Source organism: Mixophyes fleayi, unplaced genomic scaffold, assembly GCF_038048845.1.
Source record: "Mixophyes fleayi isolate aMixFle1 unplaced genomic scaffold, aMixFle1.hap1 Scaffold_320, whole genome shotgun sequence".
Classification (NCBI taxonomy): domain Eukaryota; kingdom Metazoa; phylum Chordata; class Amphibia; order Anura; family Limnodynastidae; genus Mixophyes; species Mixophyes fleayi.
The window spans coordinates 39077-61056 of record NW_027447222.1 but is presented as its reverse complement, the minus strand read 5'-3'; the positions used below and the strand labels follow the sequence as shown (position 1 = coordinate 61056).

At 48.9% G+C, this 21980-nt stretch overlaps 1 protein-coding gene across 2 annotated transcripts in view; it reads left to right on the top strand.

Moving 5' to 3' along the window:
- The window catches only part of LOC142129876 (sterile alpha motif domain-containing protein 12-like), a 29662-nt gene extending 8560 nt beyond the window's left edge, over window positions 1-21102 (top strand). For both annotated transcript variants that reach the window (XM_075194377.1, XM_075194376.1), the window contains exons 4-5: window positions 9513-9678; window positions 18649-21102. In XM_075194377.1, the coding sequence (XP_075050478.1) occupies window positions 9513-9676 (164 nt within the window). In that variant the 3' untranslated portion in view covers window positions 9677-9678; window positions 18649-21102. The remainder of the gene's footprint in view (window positions 1-9512; window positions 9679-18648) is intronic.
- Window positions 21103-21980: the final 878 nt, after the last annotated feature.

Genomic DNA, 21980 nt, shown 5'->3' with positions numbered 1-21980 from the left:
ATTGTTTCCTCCTGTGTTGTTCTCCTCTGTTATTGTTTCCTCCTGTGTTGTTCTCCCCTGCTATTGTTTCCTCCTGTGTTGTTCTCTCCTGTTATTGTTTCCTCCTGTGTTGTTCTCCCCTGTTATTGTTTCCTCCATAACTTTGCAGAACATTATAATATTGTATTCAGGAACTGGTTTTCCAGAGCTCAAAGTGGGATTCAGTTTGGTTGGCTGGGTGTTGGGCGCTGATTGTGTAATGCTTTTATAGTGGTGTAAAAAACAATGAGGTTATGGAGTTTACATACGTAATAATAAACAATGGCAGTATTAAACAATGGGCAATCTGACAGTATTCCAGTAGTCTTAAATTAGACAGTGTAACTTTTCTACATAAAAAAGAAAAGAATAGAGGAAAAGATAAGACAAATAGTGTACATTTGAAAGTTGTTTACAGCATGCGGTAATGCAGTTCATTAGATACATTTCCCACATGAAGTGAGAAATTATCCTAATTCCTGATACAATGTGTCCAACTCACTTCTCATATAAAAGCAGAGTACTCTGACAGTAACAACTCCAAAGTCTGGTTACAATGTTTATTGAATGAATGTAGCAGTTACTTGTAAATATGTCCAATAGTCCTAATAACTGGTCTCTAGATCCCAGATGTGTGAGCTGAAGTCACAGTACGTAATTGTGGACGGATAATAATCCTGGAATGTAATCGTTTACCACATCATCTTACAGTTTGTATATTGTAGCAGAGGATACATTACCACCCATTTATTATAACTTTATGTAATACCAGAATATACATTACACTCTCACCCACTCATTATAACAGATAAGAGCCAACATGTCTGTCCTTTTTATTAAGAGAAACTGGAAACGTTTTCCTCTAGTCTCAGTTGGGAAAAGTCACAGTGACAGGATGGTCCTCCAATGCCCATGTTGCTGGGGTCTGGCTGGGCTTGCCTTGGCACTGTCCCCTTTCTTTATCCCAAATGTGCCCCTTGCAGTAGGATCTGCTTGCTGCCACCACTAGGTCCTTCAACTGCACCTAGAACTGCTTCCTTCTGGGTAACTCTCGCTGCTATGTTACTCCATTGCTGGACACCTGGGCTGGTACACCTGACTTCTGCCTTTAGATCAGGGTTGCTGTGGATGGTTCACCCTGACCTATCACACTGGCCAGAGCTTCAGGTAGCAGGCAGAACATTGGTATTGGATGCTGGGTTCCAACCTCAGAATAGTTGGATAATGGATTAGATTGGTCTAATCTGTAGGTCACAGGAATTTCCACAGGTAAGTAGACGTCAAAGCAGGATCTTGAAGTAGTGATGTTTTATTAGCTCAAGTAGTCCTTAGAAGGACAGTTACAAATTAGTTTGAGGTACTAGTGATCTCCAGAAGTCACAGATGGAATGACACATTACACGATAAAACAGAACTCTTTATATACAGTTTTGCAGTCCGAGCTTGGCAGGAGGTAACCCAGCCCTTGTCCTTGCTGTCACCACAAAGTCTGATATTTTACATTGAATGTTTACCATCAGGGTATAATGTATTTTCTAATCTTGCATTTAACGCAATTTATCTTACAAAATTCACATCAGTATGTGATTTCCTAAATCACTTGCATCCTGAGTCTTACAAAGATAGGATGCCTGACTGTAAGTCTAATTACCCCTTCCTGTGCTTTCAGGCTAAAGAGATGTGTTGGTCACTGAGATGAAAAGGTCTAATTAACATTGGATTACCTGCCTACAGTTACAGAAAACACATTTCCTCCACACAGAAATCAGTACATTTCTAATACAGAAATATAACATAGTATCAAAAATCAGTACATTTGCAATTATATAAATTGGTGAACTGTGATCCAGCCAGTCACATTTTAAATTACAACTTAGCGTTGCCTAATGTGCATCATGTTGTGTAGTAATTGTTCCATGTTTTGTTATGTAAGGTCATATTTAGTCGATTGCTCAATATACAGTTTTAAATTCTGCAAAAAATTTGATGATTCTCTGCTTAAAATATTGTAACTTACCTAGTTAGCTGTTTAGTCCAACCAAAAAATGTAAAGCGTTTGTTTTTCATCTCTTGTTGTTTTGTTTGGGTGTTTTGCACAGTTGGTAAAATAGAAATTGTAACAATTGATGCAACCTATCTCAGTATTTATTATACTGCAAAAAAAAAAACGTATCTAAAAGTTGGCAAAACAAAAATTTGGTTGCAATTAGCAGAATGTAAAGTAGAACACTTTTATTAGACTGAAAAAATATGTTTATAAGACTTAGTTAACAGATAATTTTCAGTTGCAGTTGATGTAAATTGCATTACTTGACTGAATAAAAGGTGTCAATTAATAGAAAAATATCTGTTAATATATTAAAAAACAATAACATACATTATGGTATAAAGTAAATTGCATCTTAATCTGTGTAAACAGACATGGCTGAGCAGTGTATGGGCTGAGTTGTGTACAGACTAGCAGTGTACGGGCTGAGCAGTGTACGGACTAGTAGTGTACGGACTAGCAGTGTACGGGCTGAGCAGTGTAAGGACTAGCAGTGTAAGGACTAGCAGTGTATGGGCTGAGCAGTGTACGGGCTGAGCAGTGTACGGGCTGAGCAGTGTACGGGCTGAGTAGTGTACAGACTAACAGTGTACGGGCTGAGCAGTGTAAGGACTAGCAGTGTACGGGCTGAGCAGTGTACGGGCTGAGCAGTGTACGGGCTGAGCAGTGTACGGGCTGAGTAGTGTACAGACTAACAGTGTACGGGCTGAGCAGTGTAAGGACTAGCAGTGTACGGGCTGAGTAGTGTACGGGCTGAGCAGTGTAAGGACTAGCAGTGTACGGGCTGAGTAGTGTACAGACTAACAGTGTACAGACTGAGCAGTGTATGGACTGAGCAGTGTACAGACTAGCAGTGTACGGGCTGAGCAGTGTAAGGACTAGCAGTGTATGGGCTGAGTAGTGTACAGACTAACAGTGTACGGGCTGAGCAGTGTACGGACTAGCAGTGTATGGGCTGAGCAGTGTAAGGACTAGCAGTGTATGGGCTGAGTAGTGTACGGACTAGCAGTGTATGGGCTGAGTAGTGTACGGACTAGCAGTGTACGGGTTGAGCAGTGTACGGGCTGAGCAGTGTAAGGACTAGCAGTGTACGGGCTGAGTAGTGTACAGACTGAGCAGTGTACAGACTGAGCAGTGTATGGACTGAGCAGTGTACGGACTAGTAGTGTACGGACTAGCAGTGTATGGGCTGAGCAGTGTACGGACTAGCTGTGTACAGGCTGAGTAGTGTACGGACTGAGCTGCGTATATGGGCTGGGCAGTGTGCGGGCTGAGTAGTGTACAGACTAACAGTGTACAGACTGAGCAGTGTATGGGCTGAGTAGTGTACGGGCTGAGCAGTGTAAGGACTAACAGTGTACAGACAGCAGTGTATGGGCTGAGTAGTGTACGGACTGAGCGGCGTATGGACTGGGCAGTGTACGGGCTGAGTAGTGTATGGGCTGAGTAGTGTACAGACTAACAGTGTACGGGCTGAGCAGTGTACGGACTAGCAGTGTATGGGCTGAGTAGTGTACAGACTAACAGTGTACGGGCTGAGTAGTGTACGGACTAGCAGTGTATGGGCTGAGCAGTGTAAGGACTAGCAGTGTATGGGCTGAGTAGTGTACGGACTAGCAGTGTACGGGTTGAGCAGTGTACGGGTTGAGCAGTGTACGGGCTGAGCAGTGTAAGGACTAGCAGTGTACGGGCTGAGTAGTGTACAGACTGAGCAGTGTACAGACTGAGCAGTGTACAGACTGAGCAGTGTATGGACTGAGCAGTGTACGGACTAGTAGTGTACGGACTAGCAGTGTATGGGCTGAGCAGTGTACGGACTAGCTGTGTACAGGCTGAGTAGTGTACGGACTGAGCTGCGTATATGGGCTGGGCAGTGTGCGGGCTGAGTAGTGTAAAGACTAACAGTGTACAGACTGAGCAGTGTATGGGCTGAGTAGTGTACGGGCTGAGCAGTGTAAGGACTAACAGTGTACAGACTGAGCAGTGTATGGGCTGAGTAGTGTACGGGCTGAGCAGTGTAAGGACTAACAGTGTACAGACTGAGCAGTGTATGGGCTGAGTAGTGTACGGACTGAGCGGCGTATGGACTGGGCAGTGTACGGGCTGAGTAGTGTACGGACTGAGCAGTGTATGGGCTGAGTAGTGTACGGACTGAGCGGCGTATGGACTGAGCAGTGTATGGGCTGAGTAGTGTACGGACTGAGCAGTGTAAGGACTAACAGTGTACAGACTGAGCAGTGTATGGGCTGAGTAGTGTACGGACTGAGCAGTGTAAGGACTAACAGTGTACAGACTGAGCAGTGTATGGGCTGAGTAGTGTACGGACTGAGCGGCGTATGGACTGGGCAGTGTACGGGCTGAGTAGTGTACGGACTAGCAGTGTACGGGCTGAGCAGTGTACAGACTGAGCAGTGTATGGGCTGAGTAGTGTACAGACTGAGCGGCGTATGGACTGAGCAGTGTATGGGCTGAGTAGTGTACGGACTGAGCAGTGTAAGGACTAACAGTGTACAGACTGAGCAGTGTATGGGCTGAGTAGTGTACGGACTGAGCAGTGTAAGGACTAACAGTGTACAGACTGAGCAGTGTATGGGCTGAGTAGTGTACGGACTGAGCGGCGTATGGACTGGGCAGTGTACGGGCTGAGCAGTGTACAGACTGAGCAGTGTATGGGCTGAGTAGTGTACGGACTGAGCGGCGTATGGACTGAGCAGTGTATGGGCTGAGTAGTGTACGGACTGAGCAGTGTAAGGACTAACAGTGTACAGACTGAGCAGTGTATGGGCTGAGTAGTGTACGGACTGAGCAGTGTAAGGACTAACAGTGTACAGACTGAGCAGTGTATGGGCTGAGTAGTGTACGGACTGAGCGGCGTATGGACTGGGCAGTGTACGGGCTGAGTAGTGTACGGACTAGCAGTGTACGGGCTGAGCAGTGTACAGACTGAGCAGTGTATGGGCTGAGTAGTGTACGGACTAGCAGTGTACGGGCTGAGTAGTGTACAGACTAACAGTGTACGGGCTGAGCAGTGTACGGACTAGCAGTGTATGGGCTGAGCAGTGTAAGGACTAGCAGTGTATGGGCTGAGTAGTGTACGGACTAGCAGTGTACGGGTTGAGCAGTGTACGGGCTGAGCAGTGTAAGGACTAGCAGTGTACAGGCTGAGTAGTGTACAGACTGAGCAGTGTACAGACTGAGCAGTGTATGGGCTGAGTAGTGTACGGACTGAGCTGCGTATATGGGCTGGGCAGTGTGCGGGCTGAGTAGTGTACAGACTAACAGTGTACAGACTGAGCAGTGTACGGACTAGCAGTGTACGGGCTGAGTAGTGTACGGACTAGCAGTGTACGGGCTCAGCAGTGTACGGACTAGCAGTGTACGGGCTGAGTAGTGTACGGACTAGCAGTGTACGGGCTGAGCAGTGTACAGACTGAGCAGTGTATGGGCTGAGTAGTGTACGGGCTAAACAGTGTAAGGACTAGCAGTGTACGGACTGAGCGGCGTATGGGCTGAGTAGTGTACGGACTGAGCGGCGTATGGGCTGGGCAGTGTACGGACTGAGCGGCGTATGGGCTGGGCAGTGTACGGGCTGAGTAGTGTACGGACTGAGCGGCGTATGGGCTGAGTAGTGTACGGACTGAGCGGCGTATGGGCTGGGCAGTGTACGGACTGAGCGGCGTATGGGCTGAGTAGTGTACGGACTGAGCGGCGTATGGGCTGGGCAGTGTACGGGCTGAGTAGTGTACGGACTGAGCAGTGTATGGGCTGAGTAGTGTACGGGCTGAGCAGTGTACGGACTAGCAGTGTACAGACTGAGCAGTGTATGGGCTGAGTAGTGTACGGGCTGAGCAGTGTACGGACTAGCAGTGTACAGACTGAGCAGTGTATGGGCTGAGTAGTGTACGGACTGAGCGGCGTATGGACTGGGCAGTGTACGGGCTGAGTAGTGTACGGACTGAGCAGTGTATGGGCTGAGTAGTGTACGGGCTGAGCAGTGTATGGGCTGAGTAGTGTACGGACTAGCAGTGTATGGGCTGAGTAGTGTACGGACTAGCAGTGTATGGGCTGAGCAGTGTAAGGACTAGCAGTGTATGGGCTGAGTAGTGTACGGACTAGCAGTGTACGGGTTGAGCAGTGTACGGGCTGAGCAGTGTAAGGACTAGCAGTGTACGGGCTGAGTAGTGTACGGACTAGCAGTGTATGGGCTGAGCAGTGTAAGGACTAGCAGTGTATGGGCTGAGTAGTGTACGGACTAGCAGTGTACGGGTTGAGCAGTGTACGGGCTGAGCAGTGTAAGGACTAGCAGTGTACGGGCTGAGTAGTGTACAGACTGAGCAGTGTACAGACTGAGCAGTGTATGGACTGAGCAGTGTACGGACTAGTAGTGTACGGACTAGCAGTGTATGGGCTGAGCAGTGTACGGACTAGCTGTGTACAGGCTGAGTAGTGTACGGACTGAGCTGCGTATATGGGCTGGGCAGTGTGCGGGCTGAGTAGTGTACAGACTAACAGTGTACAGACAGCAGTGTACGGGCTGAGCAGTGTACGGGCTGAGTAGTGTATGGACCAGCAGGGTATTTGTAGTATTGTAGTATGAGAGCTTATGAGTTTATTAGTTTCATTTTATAAGGTTATAATTATGTGATGGTAGCTGTGCTTTTGATTGACTCATATTTTGTTGAATTCTCTGGGGTGAATTCAGTTCCTCGCCAAATCCCATTGGAGGTTCATGTGTTGCGGCTCTGTGGGATGTTAGGGTAATAAAACATTGTTGGTGTGTGCCTGTATCTCATAGAGGGGCAGTAATATATTAGCAATGTTTTGCTTATCATATAACCCGGATAGGTGTAAATCCCACAAGGCTCTAAGGGGAGGAGGTGTAGAGTTCCCCCTCTGTGATTGGTCTGATTATACTAAGGGCACTTTGTAGTCCCTGTATGCAGACGTATATGACAGTATCTGGTCTGAGCAATTCGTATGAATTTCAGATTCATCTCTAGCAATGTTTGCCCACACATTAGAGGACATGTCCGCACTTTGCCAGGGGGTGATGGAGCTACTGGGGCCCATTTACAGTTGGAAGTACATTGTTTTTTTGTGTAAGATATTAATTTTCCATACTGCGCATGTTTACAAAACAAAGCTATATGCATAAATTGCTATTAAGATTTTGTGTACCTTCGGCCTATGTCTCCTTACATCAGTAGAGACAGTATGGGGGGTGTAATGGTGACTCAGATATGGCTGCAGGCGCAGATACCCCTGAGGCACGATAATGTCCAGCACTATCTGTCTGCTTCTGACGCTACTTCCTTTATTAGCACTGCAGGTATATTAGATCAACTAATTAAATGGATTTTTTTTCTGTCCATTGCCATCAGGGATACGTACACACACGTACTACTTTCCTTCTACATGCGGACACAAGAATGCTTTAATTGTGTCTTTTTCTATGTAAGCCAAAGTTGCATCTGCGTCAACCTCTAATTGTGCCCCAATGTCTAACACTGTCTCTCTGACCTAGCACTGCTGTATTGAACGTACAGTATAGAAGACGTCCTTCTCTCCATCAGGAGGTGGCATAGCCTATTACTGGAGTCTGTCTAAGGATGGTTTGGTTGGACTTTCTCGTAAAGCAGAACATCATTAGCGTAAATCTTGTACCTCAAACGCCTTTTTAACACATTTAAATCTCTTCTGAATCCTCCCGCCCCAAATCCTCCAACTACAATCAGTGCCCAGGATCTTGCTTCCTATTTCAAGGACAAAATAGATAAGATCAGACTTGAAATGGTAAATCTCTTCTAATTCTCCTGGATCTCTCGGATGCATTTGACACTGTTGACCACTCTCTCCTCATACAAACACTTCAATCCCTAGGTCTTGAAGGCACTGTCCTATCCTGGTTCTCATCCTACCTATCTAATCGCTCTTTTAGTGTTAATTTCTCTGGATCCACCTCTGCTCCGCTTCCTTTATCAGTTGGAGACCACAAGGCTCAGTCCTAGGTCCTCTGCTATTCTCTATCTACACCACTTCTCTTGGGAAACTAATAAGCTCCTTTGGATTTCAGTATCATCTCTATGCGGATGATACACAAATCTGTCTATCCTCTCCTGATCTTTCACCATCTGTGTTGTCTCGCGTTACTGACTGTCTTTCTGTCATTTCATCTTGGATGTCCTCTCGCCAACTCAAACTCAATCTTTCAAAATCTGAATTAATAATATTTCCACCCAAAAACAGAAGTTCCTGCCTGACATTTCTATTTCTGTTGATAACATGACCATAAATCCCACCCCACAAGCTCGTTGCCTAGGTGTAATCCTTGACTCACAACTATCGTTTATTCCCCACATCAACTATATATCTAAATCATGTTACATACATCTAAAGAGCATTTTCAGAATACGCACATATCTCACACAAGACACCACAAAAACCTTAATTCATGCACTCATTATCTCCCGCATTGACTATTACAATTCCCTCTTTACTGGTCTTCCCAAAGTCAGACTTGAACCCCTACAATCTATTTTGCACGCAGCGGCTAGATTGATTTTCCCTGCAAACCGTTCTTCCTCTGCTGAGCCACTCTGTCAGTCTCTACATTGGCTGCCTGTATTTCAACGAATCCAATATAAAATTCTTCTAACATACAAGGCCATCAACAAAATTGCACCGACATACATTTCCCTACTTGTCTCAAAATATTTCCCTACTCGGCACCTCCGTTCTGCACAAGATCTACGTCTCTCCTCCACTCTCATCACATCCTCCCATTCCCAGTTACAGGACTTTTTTCGGGCTGCACCCACTTTGTGAAATTCCCTCCCTCGCACAGTAAGACTTTCCTCTAGTCTTCAAACCTTCAAGCGTTCACTGAAACCCACCTCTTTAGGCAAGCTTATAATATTCCTCTACCAACATCTTAATCTCCCTAGGTTACCCTATTACCACCCTCTATACAGCTAACACAAGACAACAACCCTTTGGCAAGCACTGATGTGTGACTGATCACACAGCCCACTCAATACTTTTACCTTTGCAGTCTGGCTGGACCATTGTGCAATATGATGTAGCACATGCCCTTGTGTTTCAAACTCCCATTGTCCCATAGATTGTAAGCTTGCGAGCAGGGTTCTCTTACCTCTCTGTATGTATTATCCAGTATTGTCTTATTAATGTTTGTTCCCAATTGTAAAGCGCTACGGAATTTGCTGGTGCTATATAAATAAATGTTGATGATGATGATGATGATAACAGTGCATCTCACAATAGTTACTCTGCAGGCTGCCGTGTAGGTTTTCTGGTTACAGAATGGAGTCTTCACCAATGTAATGAAATGTGTCCCTTTGAATGTTCCATGATTAGGATATTATTCCTCTATGCTGCTTCTGAGTACCAGTGGTAGGAACATATTTTATAATGATGTTTCCATTTCCAGGGCGAGCTCTTCTCAGACTTACAGATAATTTGCTGCAGAGGATGGGCATTCACCAAGAGAGTTTGCGGAGAGTAATTCTGGTGGAGGTTCTAGAGCTGAGACTGCAGCAGGAGATCCAACAGCTGCTCCTTATCACTGAGGTCACTGAGGCTGGCCAGCACTGAGGGTGAGTGTGAGAGTATCTGATACTGAGGGTGACTGTAAGGCTGACCGGGACTGAGGGTGAGTGTGAGAGTATCTGATACTGAGGGTGACTGTGAGGCTGTCCAGGGCTGATGGTGAATGTGAGTCTAACCAAGGCTGATGGTGACTGTGAGGCTGACCAGGGCTGATGGTGACTGTGAGTCTGACCGGGGCTGATGGTGACTGTGAGTCTGACCAGGGCTGATGGTGACTGTGAGGCTGACCAGGGCTGATGGTGACTGTGAGTCTGACTGGGGCTGAGGGTGACTGTGAGGCTGACCGGGGCTGAGGGTGAGTGTGAGAGTATCTGAAACTGAGGGTGACTGTGAGGCTGACCAGGGCTGATGATGACTGTGAGGCTGACCAGGGCTGAGGGTGACTGTGAGGCTGACCAGGGCTGATGGTGACTGTGAGGCTGACTGGGGCTGAGGGTGAGTGTGAGAGTATCTGATACTGAGGGTGACTGTGAGGCTGACCAGGGCTGATGGTGACTGTGAGGCTGAACAGGGTGGATGGTGACTGTGAGTCTGACCGGGGCTGAGGGTGACTGTGAGGCTGGCTGAGGGTGAGTGTGAGAGTATCTGATACTGAGGGTGACTGTGAGGCTGACCGGGACTGAGGGTGAGTGTGAGCAGGGCCATCTTAACAACATTATGGGCCCCCGGGCAAAGCAGTGCATCGGGGCCCCTAGATATAGATATATATATAGATATATAGATGTATACAGATACAGATATAGATATAGATATATAGATGTATACAGATACAGATATAGATATATAGAGATAGAGATAGATAGATGTATACAGATATAGATATAGATATAGATATATAGAGATAGAGATAGATAGATGTAATTGCTCAGTGACCCTTGTAGTTTTTTTTTGCAGGTTTTTTTCTTTTGCAGGATTATTTATTCTCATTAAGAGCCCTGCCTATGGGGCCCCCTTGCCCGTGGGGCCTCCGAGCAGCTGCCCATCGTGCCCAATGGAAAAGATGGCCCTAAGTGTGAGAGTATCTGATACTAAGGGTGACTGTGAGGCTGCCCAGGGCTGATGGTGACTGTGAGGCTACCCAGGGCTGAGGGTGACTGTGAGTCTGACCGGGGCTGAGGGTGACTGTGAGGCTGACCGGGGCTGAGGGTGACTGTGAGGCTGACCGGGGCTGAGGGTGACTGTGAGGCTGACCGGGGCTGAGGGTGACTGTGAGGCTGACCGGGGCTGAGGGTGACTGTGAGGCTGACCGGGGCTGAGGGTGACTGTGAGGCTGACCGGGGCTGAGGGTGACTGTGAGACTGACCAGGGCTGATGGTGACTGTGAGTCTGACCAGGGCTGATGGTGACTGTGAGTCTGACCGGGGCTGAGGGTGACTGTGAGTCTGACCAGGGCTGAGGGTGACTGTGAGGCTGACCAGGGCTGATGATGCCTGTGAGTCTGACCAGGGCTGAGGGTGACTGTGAGTCTGACCAGGGCTGATGGTGACTGTGAGTCTGACCAGGGCTGATGGTGACTGTGAGTCTGACCAGGGCTGATGGTGACTGTGAGTCTGACCAGGGCTGATGGTGACTGTGAGTCTGACCAGGGCTGATGGTGACTGTGAGTCTGACCGGGGCTGATGGTGACTGTGAGGCTGACCAGGGCTGATGGTGACTGTGAGTCTGACCGGGGCTGAGGGTGACTGTGAGTCTGACCAGGGCTGATGGTGACTGTGAGGCTGACCAGGGCTGATGGTGACTGTGAGTCTGACCAGGGCTGATGGTGACTGTGAGTCTGACCGGGGCTGAGGGTGACTGTGAGTCTGACCGGGGCTGAGGGTGACTGTGAGTCTGACCGGGGCTGAGGGTGACTGTGAGGCTGACCGGGGCTGATGGTGACTGTGAGTCTGACCAGGGCTGATGATGACTGTGAGGCTGACCAGGGCTGATGGTGACTGTGAGTCTGACCGGGGCTGAGGGTGACTGTGAGTCTGACCGGGGCTGAGGGTGACTGTGAGTCTGACCGGGGCTGAGGGTGACTGTGAGGCTGACCGGGGCTGAGGGTGACTGTGAGGCTGACCGGGGCTGAGGGTGACTGTGAGGCTGACCAGGGCTGATGGTGACTGTGAGTCTGACCAGGGCTGATGGTGACTGTGAGTCTGACCAGGGCTGATGGTGACTGTGAGTCTGACCGGGGCTGAGGGTGACTGTGAGTCTGACCAGGGCTGATGGTGACTGTGAGGCTGACCAGGGCTGATGATGACTGTGAGTCTGACCAGGGCTGATGGTGACTGTGAGGCTGACCAGGGCTGATGATGACTGTGAGTCTGACCAGGGCTGAGGGTGACTGTGAGGCTAACCGGGGCTGAGGGTGACTGTGAGGCTGACATGGGCTGATGGTGACTGTGAGGCTGTCCAGGGCTGATGGTGACTGTGAGGCTGACCAGGGCTGATGGTGACTGTGAGTCTGACCGGGGCTGAGGGTGACTGTGAGGCTGACCGGGGCTGATGGTGACTGTGAGGCTGACCGGGGCTGAGGGTGACTGTGAGGCTGACCGGGGCTGAGGGTGACTGTGAGGCTGACCAGGGCTGATGGTGACTGTGAGTCTGACCAGGACTGATGGTGACTGTGAGTCTGACCAGGGCTGATGGTGACTGTGAGTCTGACCAGGGCTGATGATGACTGTGAGTCTGACCAGGGCTGATGGTGACTGTGAGTCTGACCAGGGCTGATGGTGACTGTGAGTCTGACCAGGGCTGATGGTGACTGTGAGTCTGACCAGGGCTGATGGTGACTGTGAGTCTGACCAGGGCTGATGGTGACTGTGAGTCTGACCAGGGCTGATGGTGACTGTGAGTCTGACCAGGGCTGATGGTGACTGTGAGTCTGACCGGGGCTGAGGGTGACTGTGAGTCTGACCGGGGCTGAGGGTGACTGTGAGTCTGACCGGGGCTGAGGGTGACTGTGAGGCTGACCGGGGCTGATGGTGACTGTGAGTCTGACCAGGGCTGATGATGACTGTGAGGCTGACCAGGGCTGATGGTGACTGTGAGTCTGACCGGGGCTGAGGGTGACTGTGAGTCTGACCGGGGCTGAGGGTGTCTGTGAGTCTGACCGGGGCTGAGGGTGACTGTGAGGCTGACCGGGGCTGAGGGTGACTGTGAGGCTGACCGGGGCTGAGGGTGACTGTGAGGCTGACCAGGGCTGATGGTGACTGTGAGTCTGACCAGGGCTGATGGTGACTGTGAGTCTGACCAGGGCTGATGGTGACTGTGAGTCTGACCGGGGCTGAGGGTGACTGTGAGTCTGACCAGGGCTGATGGTGACTGTGAGGCTGACCAGGGCTGATGATGACTGTGAGTCTGACCAGGGCTGATGGTGACTGTGAGGCTGACCAGGGCTGATGATGACTGTGAGTCTGACCAGGGCTGAGGGTGACTGTGAGGCTAACCGGGGCTGAGGGTGACTGTGAGGCTGACATGGGCTGATGGTGACTGTGAGGCTGTCCAGGGCTGATGGTGACTGTGAGGCTGACCAGGGCTGATGGTGACTGTGAGTCTGACCGGGGCTGAGGGTGACTGTGAGGCTGACCGGGGCTGATGGTGACTGTGAGGCTGACCGGGGCTGAGGGTGACTGTGAGGCTGACCAGGGCTGATGGTGACTGTGAGTCTGACCAGGACTGATGGTGACTGTGAGTCTGACCAGGGCTGATGGTGACTGTGAGTCTGACCAGGGCTGATGATGACTGTGAGTCTGACCGGGGCTGATGGTGACTGTGAGGCTGACCGGGGCTGAGGGTGACTGTGAGGCTGACCGGGGCTGAGGGTGACTGTGAGGCTGACCGGGGCTGAGGGTGACTGTGAGGCTGACCGGGGCTGAGGGTGACTGTGAGACTGACCAGGGCTGAGGGTGACTGTGAGGCTGACCAGGGCTGATGGTGACTGTGAGTCTGACCAGGGCTGAGGGTGACTGTGAGTCTGACCAGGGCTGATGGTGACTGTGAGTCTGACCAGGGCTGAGGGTGACTGTGAGTCTGACCAGGGCTGATGGTGACTGTGAGTCTGACCAGGGCTGATGGTGACTGTGAGGCTGTCCAGGGCTGATGGTGACTGTGAGTCTGACCGGGGCTGAGGGTGACTGTGAGGCTGACCGGGGCTGAGGGTGACTGTGAGGCTGACCAGGGCTGAGGGTGACTGTGAGTCTGACCGGGGCTGAGGGTGACTGTGAGTCTGACCAGGGCTGAGGGTGACTGTGAGGCTGACCGGGGCTGATGGTGACTGTGAGTCTGACCGGGGCTGATGATGACTGTGAGTCTGACCAGGGCTGAGGGTGACTGTGAGGCTGACATGGGCTGATGGTGACTGTGAGGCTGACCGGGGCTGATGGTGACTGTGAGTCTGATCGGGGCTGATGGTGACTGTGAGTCTGACCGTGGCTGAGGGTGACTGTGAGTCTGACCGGGGCTGAGGGTGACTGTGAGACTGACCAGGGCTGAGGGTGACTGTGAGGCTGACCAGGGCTGATGATGACTGTGAGGCTGACCAGGGCTGAGGGTGACTGTGAGTCTGACCGGGGCTGAGGGTGACTGTGAGGCTGACCAGGGCTGATGATGACTGTGAGGCTGACCGGGGCTGAGGGTGACTGTGAGGCTGACCGGGGCTGAGGGTGACTGTGAGGCTGACCAGGGCTGATGGTGACTGTGAGTCTGACCAGGGCTGATGATGACTGTGAGTCTGACCAGGGCTGATGATGACTGTGAGTCTGACCAGGGCTGATGGTGACTGTGAGTCTGACCAGGGCTGATGATGACTGTGAGTCTGACCGGGGCTGATGGTGACTGTGAGGCTGACCGGGGCTGATGGTGACTGTGAGGCTGACCAGGGCTGATGATGACTGTGAGGCTGACCAGGGCTGATGGTGACTGTGAGGCTGACCAGGGCTGATGGTGACTGTGAGGCTGACCAGGGCTGATGATGACTGTGAGGCTGACCAGGGCTGATGGTGACTGTGAGGCTGACCAGGGCTGATGGTGACTGTGAGGCTGACCAGGGCTGATGATGACTGTGAGTCTGACCGGGGCTGAGGGTGACTGTGAGGCTGACATGGGCTGATGGTGACTGTGAGTCTGACCAGGGCTGATGGTGACTGTGAGTCTGACCAGGGCTGATGGTGACTGTGAGTCTGACCGGGGCTGAGGGTGACTGTGAGGCTGACCGGGGCTGAGGGTGACTGTGAGGCTGACATGGGCTGATGGTGACTGTGAGGCTGACTAGGGCTGATGGTGACTGTGAGGCTGACCGGGGCTGAGGGTGACTGTGAGGCTGACCAGGGCTGATGGTGACTGTGAGGCTGACCGGGGCTGAGGGTGACTGTGAGGCTGACATGGGCTGATGGTGACTGTGAGGCTGACTAGGGCTGATGGTGACTGTGAGGCTGACCGGGGCTGAGGGTGACTGTGAGGCTGACCGGGGCTGAGGGTGACTGTGAGGCTGACATGGGCTGATGGTGACTGTGAGTCTGACCAGGGCTGATGGTGACTGTGAGTCTGACCGGGGCTGATGGTGACTGTGAGTCTGACCGGGGCTGAGGGTGACTGTGAGGCTGACCGGGGCTGAGGGTGACTGTGAGGCTGACATGGGCTGATGGTGACTGTGAGGCTGACATGGGCTGATGGTGACTGTGAGGCTGACTAGGGCTGAGGGTGACTGTGAGGCTGACCGGGGCTGATGGTGACTGTGAGACTGACCGGGGCTGAGGGTGACTGTGAGGCTCACCAGGGCTGATGGTGACTGTGACGCTGTCCAGCAAAGAGGGTGACTGTGAGACTGACCTGAGCCAAGGGTATCTGTGAGGCTGACCAGGGCTGATGGTGACTGTGAGGCTGACCAGGGCTCTGAGGGTCACTGTGAGGCTGACTATGGCTGAGGGTGACTGTGACAAAGGGTCAGGATAATACAGACTTAGTATAGAGGATGGGGGATAATACAGACTTAGTATAGGGAATGGGGGATAATACAGACTTAGTATAGAGGATGGGGCAGGATAATACAGACTTAGTATAGAGGTTGGGGGATAATACAGACTTAGTATAGAGGATGGGGGATAATACAGACTTAGTATAGAGGATGGGGGATAATACAGACTTAGTATAGAGGATGGGGGATAATACAGACTTAGTATAGGGAATGGGGGATAATACAGACTTAGTATAGAGGATGGGGGATAATACAGACTTAGTATAGAGGATGGGGGATAATACAGACTTAGTATAGGGGAGGGGCAGGATAATACAGACTTAGTATAGGGAATGGGGATAATACAGACTTAGTATAGGGGAGGGGCAGGATAATAGAGACTTAGTATAGAGGATGGGGCAGGATAATACAGACTTAGTATAGAGGATGGGGGATAATACAGACTTAGTATAGAGGATGGGGCAGGATAATACAGACTTAGTATAGATGATGGGGGACAATACAGACTTAGTATAGAGGATGGGGCAGGATAATACAGACTTAGTATAGAGGATGGGGGATAATACAGACTTAGTATAGGGAATGGGGGATAATACAGACTTAGTATAGAGGATGGGGGATAATACAGACTTAGTATAGGGAATGGGGGATAATACAGACTTAGTATAGAGGATGGGGGATAATACAGACTTAGTATAGAGGATATGGGATAATACAGACTTAGTATAGGGGAGGGGCAGGATAATACAGACTTAGTATAGGGAATGGGGGATAATACAGACTTAGTATAGGGGAGGGGCAGGATAATAGAGACTTAGTATAGAGGATGGGGCAGGATAATACAGACTTAGTATAGAGGATGGGGGATAATACAGACTTAGTATAGAGGATGGGGCAGGATAATACAGACTTAGTATAGATTATGGGGGATAATACAGACTTAGTATAGGGGAGGGGCAGGATAATACAGACTTAGTATAGGGAATGGGGGATAATACAGACTTAGTATAGGTAATGGGGGATAATACTGACTTAGTATAGGGAATGGGGGATAATACAGACTTAGTGTAGGGGATGTTGGATAATACAGACTTAGTATAGAGGATGGGGGATAATACAGACTTAGCATAGAGGATGGGGGATAATACAGACTTAGTATAGGGGAGGGGCAGGATAATACAGACTTAGTATAGGGAATGGGGGATAATACAGACTTAGTATAGAGGATGGGGGATAATACAGACTTAGTATAGAGGATGGGGGATAATACAGACTTAGTATAGAGGATGGGGGATAATACAGACTTAGCATAGGGGAGGGGCAGGATAATACAGACTTAGTATAGGGAATGGGGGATAATACAGACTTAGTATAGGGGAGGGGCAGGATAATAGAGACTTCGTATAGAGGATGGGTCAGAATAATACAAACTTAGTATAGAGGATGGGGGATAATACAGACTTAGTATAGAGGATGGGGGATAATACAGACTTAGTATAGAGGATGGGGGATAATACAGACTTAGTATAGAGGATGGGGGATAATACAGACTTAGTATAGAGGATGGGGGATAATACAGACTTAGCATAGGGGAGGGGCAGGATAATACAGACTTAGTATAGGGAATGGGGGATAATACAGACTTAGTATAGGGGAGGGGCAGGATAATAGAGACTTCGTATAGAGGATGGGTCAGAATAATACAAACTTAGTATAGAGGATGGGGGATAATACAGACTTAGTATAGAGGATGGGGCAGGATAATACAGACTTAGTATAGATGATGGGGGATAATACAGACTTAGTATAGGGGAGGGGCAGGATAATACAGACTTAGTATAGAGGATGGGGGATAATACAGACTTAGTATAGGGAATGGGGGATAATACAGACTTAGTATAGAGGATGGGGGATAATACAGACTTAGTATAGGGAATGGGGGATAATACAGACTTAGTATAGAGGATGGGGGATAATACAGACTTAGTATAGAGGATGGGGGATAATACAGACTTAGTATAGGGGAGGGGCAGGATAATACAGACTTAGTATAGGGAATGGGGGATAATACAGACTTAGTATAGGGGAGGGGCAGGATAATAGAGACTTAGTATAGAGGATGGGGCAGGATAATACAGACTTAGTATAGAGGATGGGGGATAATACAGACTTAGTATAGAGGATGGGGCAGGATAATACAGACTTAGTATAGATGATGGGGGATAATACAGACTTAGTATAGGGGAGGGGCAGGATAATACAGACTTAGTATAGAGGATGGGGGATAATACTGACTTAGTATAGGGAATGGGGGATAATACAGACTTAGTGTAGGGGATGTTGGATAATACAGACTTAGTATAGAGGATGGGGGATAATACAGACTTAGCATAGAGGATGGGGGATAATACAGACTTAGTATAGGGGAGGGGCAGGATAATACAGACTTAGTATAGGGAATGGGGGATAATACAGACTTAGTATAGAGGATGGGGCAGGATAATAGAGACTTAGTATAGAGGATGGGGGATAATACAGACTTAGTATAGAGGATGGGGGATAATACAGACTTAGTATAGGGAATGGGGGATAATACAGACTTAGTATAGAGGATGGGGGATAATACAGACTTAGTATAGAGGATGGGTCAGAATAATACAAACTTAGTATAGAGGATGGGGGATAATACAGACTTAGTATAGGGGAGGGGCAGGATAATACAGACTTAGTATAGGGAATGGGGGATAATACAGACTTAGTATAGGGGAGGGGCAGGATAATACAGACTTAGTATAGAGGATGGGGCAGAATAATACAGACTTAGTATAGAGGATGGGGGATAATACAGACTTAGTATAGGGGAGGGGCAGGATAATACAGACTTAGTATAGGGGCGGAAATATAGCTATAATAAAGTAGGTTAGCATAATGGATCAGTAAATAGGTTTGTTATTGGTGATGTTGCTGTGTAGTGAATATCTTCCTCTGGTTGTAATTACAGAAGCAATGAACACAGGACAAGACACTTCAATAATGGAATCCAATTTACAGATTATAGGATGTAAGCAGTGCCATTGTGCTGCAGTGAAATACAAGGAGTGTGCAGTGCCGGATGCCAGTGTGCTGCAGTGAAATACAAGGAGTGTGCAGTGCCGGATGCCAGAGTGCTGCAGTGTAATACAAGGAGTGGGCAGTGCCATTGTGCTGCAGTGTAATACAAGGAGTGTGCAGTGCCGGGTGCCAGGCTGTGCTGCAGTGTAATACAAGGAGTGGGCAGTGCCGGATGCCAGGCTGTGCTGCAGTGTATAATTCACAAGGAGCGTGCAGTGCCGGATGCCAGTGTGCTGCAGTGTAATACAAGGAGTGGGCAGTGCCGGGTGCCAGGCTGTGCTGCAGTGTAATACAAGGAGTGGGCAGTGCCGGGTGCCAGGCTGTGCTGCAGTGTATAATTCACAAGGAGCGTGCAGTGCCGGGTGCCAGAGTGCTGCAGTGTAATACAAGGAGCGTGCAGTGCCGGGTGCCAGAGTGCTGCAGTGTAATACAAGGAGTGGGCAGTGCCGGGTGCCAGGCTGTGCTGCAGTGTATAATTCACAAGGAGCGTGCAGTGCCGGATGCCATTGTGCTGCAGTGTAATACAAGGAGTGTGCAGTGCCGGATGCCAGAGTGCTGCAGTGTAATACAAGGAGTGGGCAGTGCCGGGTGCCAGGCTGTGCTGCAGTGTAATACAAGGAGTGGGCAGTGCCGGGTGCCAGGCTGTGCTGCAGTGTATAACTCAGGGAGGAGCGTGCAGTGCCAGATGGTCCCTGGGAAATGGTACACTGACATTTGGGGGTTCTAGCTATAAAGATCAGCAGAACCCCAGTGATATATGGGAGACTTAGCTCCATAGAATATTACTGTCTACTTTGTGTTACCCCTGGAATCCTCCCACCGTGTTATCCTCTGTAACGATCAGCACTCACCTGAGCTTTCGAGACGTGTGTGTGACAAAGGGTTAATAAAAAACAACCACCTGATCTGTCTAAAATGATTAAATCATTTCCTGTCTATGCTACACACTAGCTTTGCCTTAACAATTATGCCACCACCAAGGTTTTTTGTGAAGAGCTGACACTCTTATTTAGGAAGCATTAGGTCCTGCCTTAAAACTAATCTATCACAATTTACTTTAATCAGAGTTAACATAAACCACAATGTTCTCCACGGTTTCAACTATGTAGCGTTTTAACCAAACTGTTGCGTAAATTCATAAGAACACAGATACTTGAACTTATTAAGTGTAATTTTATATGGACAATACATCCACAATGCTTAAGATAAAACAATTAATAAAATGACATACAAATATAATGCAATTGTTTTTTATAAAATAAAAAAGATAAAACACAGAATTGATAACTCACATAATATCAAGTTTCTGGTTCTGGGAGAAGCAGGAAAATGGGACACTCTTCAATATCAGATTGACTCCTGTGACAGGATGCACCTCCTCTGCCACCCTGTCTGTGGTATTACTGGGAACCAGCTGGCCTTGCCTTGCCACCATCCCCCCTTTATCCTAAATTGTGCCCTTCCTGTTGCAGTAGGAGGAGCCTGCTGCCACCACTAGGCTCCTACACCGGTGCCTAGAACTGGTTCCTTCTGGGTAACTCTCGCTGCTATTGTACCCCGTTGCTGGGCACCTGGGCTGGTACTCGTGACCTCTTCCTTCAGATCAGGGTGCTGTGGATGGTTCCCCTCTGGCCTATCACACTGGTCAGAGCTGCCAGAAGCAGGCAGAGCGGTGGTGCTGGATACTGGGTCCAGACCTCAGAACAGCCCGATAACAGATTAGATTGGTCTAATCTGTGGTCATAGGAATTACAGCAGGTAAGTAGGCGTCAAAGCAGGTTCCTTTAGTAGGTGATGTTTATTAGCTCAGGAAGTCCCAAAAAGGACAGTTACATCCACTAGTTGAAGGTACTACTTGCATTCAGAAAGGTACAGATGGAATAATACATTACATGGTCAAACAGTTCACTTTTTATACAGATTTACACATATATCCTGGCATTTATGATGACGAGGGCTTTTGTCAAGGCCCCTGGGGTGAGCTACATCCTGACATAGGAGAGTTTCTTTACACCGAGAGAGACTTTCAGAAACCGTTCACAGCTTGTGGCCTTACACAAGGATGATGGCTTGCTGAATATTATATAGACAAATATAATTCAATTTCCAAAATGCAACTTAAAATCAATAACAGTAGTGATCAACCACCTATCCGTCAATAGCCTGATGAAGGGCAGCCCATACATCAAATAAAGCATTCTGTAACACAGAAGAGTTGAGGAAATGAGTATTAGGGAAGCGAATACGCTGGACATAGACCTGTTTGTTATCAATAAGTTGGTAAATTCATAGTGGATCTATTAATAATAAAATTGGGTCTGTGTGACACTCCAAAGGAAAGTTGGGTCACTGTCACTCACCGGACCGTGAGTGCATCTGCGCTGGTGCGTGGTTCTCTAGCCTTTCTACCGACGCCTGTCCTGAACTGCGGCCGTCCGCCATCTTGATGCACTGCGCATGCGCAGCATCCAAGAACTTATGACCTTTGCTTTTAATCTCATTGGTGGATCAGGCACCTCTCTCTATTTAAGGCACCTGTGCTCATTACCTCATTGCCTGATCTTGAGTCTCATTCCCTGTGAGTCTCTGAAGGTATCTCCTGTGTCCTGCTGTGTCTTCAGCTTCCTGCTGATTACCTGTGCTACTCATCGGTGGTTTCCATACCCGCTACTGATTCCTGTATCCTGCTCGTGTCCTCAGCTGGCTTCTGATTACCTGCTCTGCTCACCTGTGGTTCCCATACCCGCTACAGCCGTTCAGCGCCCCTGCTGTGCCTGCATATTCTCGTGGACAAGCTTCTCTACTCATCAGCGGTATGCTTACTTGTTATTGACTATCAACTGTTACCTTGCATATCCGCTTAGGACAAGCTCCTCTACTCAGCAGCGGTATCCAAACCCGCTATAGACTATTTGTTGTTACGCTGCCTATCTGTTTGGAACAAGCTTCTCTACTCAGCAGTGATATGCATACTTGTGATTGACTATCAGTTATTATCCCGCATATCCGCTCTGTGCAAGCCTCTCTACTCAGCAGCGGTATACATACCGTTATAGACTGTTAGCTGTAAACGCTGCATATCTGTTTGGTACAAGTTCCTCTGTGCTCTCAGTGTCTTCATACTGTTATTGACTCTTTGCATGCCTCCACTCATCCGCACCTGATGTACTCCTCACTTACTAACAGTGGTACAACTTGCTGTACGCAAACCACTGACTTCCC